We start from the raw sequence: 6000 nt of genomic DNA on the forward strand, positions 1-6000 counted from the left end.
TCCATCACCCTGGCCGAAGTCACTGATGTGGTTGGCAAGCTCCTTGGTGGCAAGGCTCCGGGGTTGGATGAGATCCGTCCTGAGTACCTTAAGTCTCTGGATGTTGTGTGTCTTGGCTGACACGCCTCTTCAACATCGCGTGGCGGTTGGGGACAGTACCTCTGGACTGGCAAACTGGGGTGGTGGTCCCTCTGTATAAGAAAGGGGACCGGACGGTGTGTTCCAACTATAGGGGGATCACACTTCTCAGCCTTCCCGGTCTATGCCAGGGACTGGAGAGGAGAATCCGGCCAATAGTCGAACCTCGGATTCAGGAGGAGCAGTGTGGTTTTCGTCCTGGCCGTGGAACACTGGACCAGCTCTACACTCTCAATCGGTGCTCGAGGGTTCATGGGAGTTTGCCCAACCAGTCCACATGTGTTTTGTGGATCTGGAGAAGGCATTCGACCGTGTCCCTCGTGGTGTCCTGTGGGGGGGCGCTCTGGGAGTATGGGGTCCGGGGCCCTTTGCTAAGGGCTGTCCGGACCGGAGCAGGAGCTGTGTTCTCATTGCCGGCAGTAAGTCAGACCTGTTCCCGGTGCATGTTGGACTCCGCCAGGGCTGCCCTTTGTCACCGGTTCTGTTCATTGTATTTATGGACAGAATTTCTAGGCGCAGTCAGGGGCCGGAGGGGGTCCGGTTTGGGGACCACAGGATTTCATCTCTGCTGTTTGCGGACGATGTTGTTCTGTTGGCTTCATCGAACCAGGACCTGCAGTGTGCACTGGGGCGGTTTGCAGCCGAGTGTGAAGCGGCTGGGATGAAGATCAGCTCTTCTAAGTCCAAGGCCATGGTTCTCGACCGGAAAAAGGCGTCTGGCCCTCTCCGGGCGGGTGGAGAGTCCCTGCCTCAGGTGGAGGAGTTCAAGTATCTCGGGGTCTTGTTCACGAGTGAGGGAAGGACGGAACGTGAGATTGACAGGCGGATCGGTGCAGCTTCGGCAGTGATGCGGTCACTGTATCGGACTGTTGTGGTGAAGAGGAGCTGAGCCGAAAGGCGAAGCTCTCGATTTACCGGTCAGTCTTCGTTCCTACTCTCACCTATGGTCATGAGCTCTGGGTAGTGACCGAAAGGACGAGATCGCGGATACAAGCGCTCGAAATGAGTTTCCTCCGCAGGGTGGCTGGGCGCTCCCTTAGAGATAGGGTGAGGAGCTCAGTCACACAGGAGGAGCTCGGAGTAGAGCCGCTGCTCCTCCACATCGAGAGGAGCCAGTTGAGGCTCGGGCATCTGTTCCGGATGCCTCCTGGGCGTCTCCCTCGGGAGGTGTTCCGGGCATGTCCCGCCGGGAGGAGGCCCCGGGGAAGACCCAGGACACACTGGAGGGACTATGTCTCTCGGCTGGCCTGGGAACGCCTCGGGGTCCCCCCGGAGGAGCTGGAGGACGTGTCTGGGGTGAAGGAAGTCTGGGAGTCCCTGCTTAGGCTGCTCCCCCCGCGACCCGGCCCCGGATAAGCGGACGAAAATGGATGGATGGATGGATGGATAGTAGCAGTAGTAACAGTAGTAACAGCAGTAGTAAAAGTAGTAGTAACATTAGTAGTAAAAGTAGCAGTAGCAGTAGCAGTAACAGTAGTAGTAGTAGTAGTAACAGTAACAGTAGTAATAGTATTATTTGTCTCTCACACAGTATTTTGTCGTGTACCTTGAGTTGTTCGTCTTTGTTTCTCAGTTCTGTGTCTTTTTCTCGGATCAGGTCTTTTAACTGAGAGACCAGCTGCTCAGTTTGAGTCAGACGCTCCGAGAGCTCGTCCGCCGTCGCCGCCGTCGCCGCCGCCGCGCCGGAGGAGGAGCCGGGGGGAGGGGGCCCCTGGGGAACAAACGGCACTTTAGAAAATCGCTGCAGTATGTGTAATGTCCACAGGCACAGGCAGATGGCGCTACAGTAAAAAGTACTGCACAGGTCCTGTCCACCTGAGCAGACTGAGCGCACACGTGTGTTTCGGACGTGTGTTTCGGACGTGTGTTGTGGACGTGTGTTGCGGACGTGTGTTGTGGACGTGTGTTGTGGACGTGTGTTTCGGACGTGTGTTTCGGACGTGTGTTGTGGACGTGTGTTGTGGACGTGTGTTTGGACGTGTGTTTCGGACGTGTGTTGTGGACGTGTGTTTCGGACGTGTGTTGCAGACGTGTGTTGTGGACGTGTGTTGCGGACGTGTGTTGCAGACGTGTGTTGTGGACGTGTGTTTCGGACGTGTGTTGTGGACGTGTGTTGCAGACGTGTGTTGTGGACGTGTGTTGTGGACGTGTGTTGCAGACGTGTGTTGCGGACATGTGTTGTGGACGTGTGTTGTGGACACTGGTCTGGACGCAGCTGCTTAGTCTCCGTGACGACTTTTAACTCTAAATATTGGAATTTTTTTTTTTACTTTGGGAAAACTGAATGGAAAATGTACTTCTGGAATCAGCGCGAGCAAAACACTGACCTTCTACATTATTCATGTTCAGGGATCATAAATGAATAATTTAAAAAATCAATAATGAAATAATTGAAGAAAACACACAAACGCACACGCGCACACAAAAAACATTTAAATCACTTTATTTAGAAATGACTTAACTATTTTGTTTTGAACCTTTCCTCATCCATGTTTTCTCTTTTCATCTTTGAGGTTTGTTGAAACAAACGAGTGACCGACTCTTCTGACTTGAACTAACTTTAGGATCTCAGTCGGTCTAACGGTCTCAGTCCCGGTCTCAGTCCCGGTCTCAGTCCCGGTCTCAGTCCCGGTCTCAGTCCTAAACCAGGACTGAACCAGGACTGAACCAGGACTGAACCAGAACTGGACCAGAACTGGACCAGAACTGGACCAGGAGTGTCAGGATGGGCCTGTTTAGTCCTGGTTCAGTCCTGGTTTAGTCCTGGTTCAGTCCTGGTTTAGTCCTGGTTTAGTCCTGGTTTAGTCCATTATCCATTTTTTCCATTTTTCATTTAAACACAAAATGGAAAACTGAAAAAACAAATCTTTATTTGTTTTTTTCATTTTGTTGTCTTTTTGTTTTTCTTATTTTTAGTTTTATTTTGAAAAACAAATGAACAAAAAATGACACACAGATTGACAGTTCACCCACATTTACGGTCATGGACCCACCTCAGTGTATCAAGATAAAAAGTTTGATGAACAGGTGATTGTGTGATTGTGCGTTTGTACATTTGTGCGTTTGTGTTTTTTCAGGTTTTATCAGATTTGTTTTGTTCAGGATGTAACAGCGGAAACAGTCTGAGCTTTGTGTTTGCACTGCAGAGAATGAACTGAATCCCTCTTACACACACACACACACACACACACTCACACGCGCACACACGCACACACACTCACACAGACACTGACACACACACGACACAAAAAGCACAGATCTGTCATGAACATGTGACAGTGTGAAAAAGTGAAAGTGTGAGAGTGTGAGACGAGTCCAGACTCACCGCTGACCCGGCCCCCCCCTCGTCTCCCGACAGCCACTTCAACATGGCTCCAACTCACACCTGAAACACAAACACAAACATCAGCACACACATAACACAACACAACACGAAACAACACAACAACAAACAACACAACGAGAAACACAACGAGAAACACAACACAAAACAACAACAAACACGTGGTCACTCGTGTCATTTAACATGTGCTTTACCAACTTTAACAATCTGCTGTAATTAAGATGTTTAACTAAGAAGATATGATGAAGCAGAGGAGAGAGAGTAGTAGTCGCAGTAGTTGTAGTAATAGTAATAGTAGCAGTAGTGGCAGTAGTAGTAGTAGTAGTGGTAGTGGTAGCAGTAGTAGTAGTAATAGTAGTAGTAGTAGTAGTAGTAGTAGTAGTACTAGTAGTAATAGTAGTAGTAGTAGTAGCAGTAATAGTAGTAGTAGTAGCAGTAGCAGTAGTAGTAGCAGTATTAATAGTAGTAGGAGTAGTATCAGTAGTAGTAATAGTAGCAGTATTAATAGTAGTAGTAGTAGTAGTAATAGTAGTAATAGTAGTAGTAGTAATAGTAATAGTAGCAGTAGTATTAATAGTAATAATAGTGTTAATAGTAGTAGTAGTAGTAGTAATAGTAGTAGTAGTAGTAGTATAGTAGTAGTAGCGTAGTAGTAGTAGTAGTAGTAGTAGTATAGTAGTAGTAGTAGTAGTAGTAGTAGTAGTAGTAGTAGTAGTAATAGTAGTAGTAGTAATAGTAATAGTAGCAGTAGTATTAATAGTAATAATAGTGTTAATAGTAGTAGTAGTAGTAGTAATAGTAGTAGTAGTAGTAGTAGTAGTAGTAATAGTAGTAATAGTAGTAGTAGTAATAGTAGTAGTAGTAATAGTAATAGTAGCAGTAGTATTAATAGTAATAATAGTGTTAATAGTAGTAGTAGTAGTAGTAATAGTAGTAGTAGTAGTAGTAGTAATAGTAGCAGTAGCAGTAGTAGTAGTAGTAATAGTAGTAGTAGTAGTAATAGTAGTACTAGTAGTAGCAGTAGAAATAGTAGTAGGAGTATTAGTAATAGTAGTATTAGTAGCAGTGGTAGCAGTATTAGTAGTAGTAATATTAGTAGTGGTAGTATCAGTAGTAGTAATAGTAGCAGTATTAATAGTAATAGTAGTAGTAGTAGTAATAGTAATAGTAGTAGTAGTATTAATAGTAATAATAGTAGTAATAGTAGTAGTAGAAGTAATAGTAGTAACAGTAAATATGGTAAATCAGATTAGACTGGACTCATAATAATCCCATTTGAGCGTCCTGCCTCAGGTCACACGTCACTAACACCGCGCCACAGTCGTGCAGGTAAAACCAGGACGTCAGGTGAGTCACGCCGACGGCACGACCCGGAAGACAAGACTCACCTGCGCCGTCACACAGGGGCCTCGGGGAGCGCGCGCGGTCCGCTCACATTCCGATGCACAAGTCCAGAAATAATCCCACTAACTCCGTCCACGAACACACAAACTAAAAAACTCTAAAACGTCCAAATAAAACTTAAAAACAAGTTCACTCGACGCCAAAACGTGCGGTTACTGAGCACGATCTGCCTCGGACACGACCAAACCAACCAAAAAATGTGACTAAAACCAAAACTTACACAGTGTTCAACCAAAATAAAGTGTTGTGCGTTTGTAAATCTACTTTTATTCTGAGTTTGGGTGAAAACGGAGCAGGAAAAAAGGTTTAATTGCCTCAGAATGGACGCAGTGTTGACATTGGCAAAACCGAAGAGACTCACCGGGTTTGCACCATCACCCGAGCGATTATCAATGGACAAACGACAATAAAACACATTTTTATCACATTACGGGACATAGACAAAGCAGCAGAGTGCGTAAAAGAGATAAACTGTTGTAAAAATGCAAATTAAACCCGAGAAGTCACTTTATTTAGCCGCGGAGACGCTAACGATGCTAACAGCGAAGTCACTCCGAAGTCCCGCGGTAAATGAGCGTGACTCGGGGTCAAACTGAGACGTACCGGCTTTAAATGGATCCGTCCGGTTCGCTCGCGGTGTTCTGACCCGCGCACTTTACATTTTGGTGCAGTTTGGAGGCGGAAACACGGCGCAGTTTCTCGGGTTTGTCCAGGTTTAGTCTCGGTCCGCACGTTTGTCAACAGAAACCGGGCTCTGCGCATGCGCCGTGCATTCTTCCACAGCGTCAGGCGCATGCGCACAGAGACCTTTAAAAATGGAGTTCAGTATTTATTTATTTATTTATTTATTTACTTTAGCGCATGTAAAAGAGATTATGTTCTGAAAAGACATTTTGAAAAGAAATTAAAATGATTAAAACTAAATATATTTCCTTTTCAGTTTCCCCTAAAATGAAAGAGACACAACTGAACATTTTGAATAAAATGTATACAACCAATGAATTCCTAAAACTAAAATTCAAATTTGAGACAGGTAAAAGTTTATTTTATTTTATTTATTTTATTTTGTGATATATTTTATTTTACTTTACTTTATTTTTTTATTTTATTTATTT

General features: G+C 45.3%; 1 protein-coding gene across 3 annotated transcripts in view; it reads right to left on the bottom strand.

Moving 5' to 3' along the window:
- The window catches only part of LOC110172058 (golgin subfamily B member 1-like), an 82553-nt gene extending 76926 nt beyond the window's left edge, over nucleotides 1-5627 (bottom strand). For all 3 annotated transcript variants that reach the window (XM_055154877.1, XM_055154875.1, XM_055154876.1), the window contains exons 1-3: nucleotides 5489-5627; nucleotides 3464-3523; nucleotides 1685-1849 (exon numbers count right to left, since the gene is read on the bottom strand). In XM_055154877.1, the coding sequence (XP_055010852.1) occupies nucleotides 1685-1849; nucleotides 3464-3508 (210 nt within the window). In that variant the 5' untranslated portion in view covers nucleotides 3509-3523; nucleotides 5489-5627. The remainder of the gene's footprint in view (nucleotides 1-1684; nucleotides 1850-3463; nucleotides 3524-5488) is intronic.
- Nucleotides 5628-6000: the final 373 nt, after the last annotated feature.

This window comes from Boleophthalmus pectinirostris, unplaced genomic scaffold (genome assembly GCF_026225935.1).
Source record: "Boleophthalmus pectinirostris isolate CB_2022bp ecotype Guang Dong unplaced genomic scaffold, ASM2622593v1 HiC_scaffold_19, whole genome shotgun sequence".
In the NCBI taxonomy this organism is placed as follows: domain Eukaryota; kingdom Metazoa; phylum Chordata; class Actinopteri; order Gobiiformes; family Gobiidae; genus Boleophthalmus; species Boleophthalmus pectinirostris.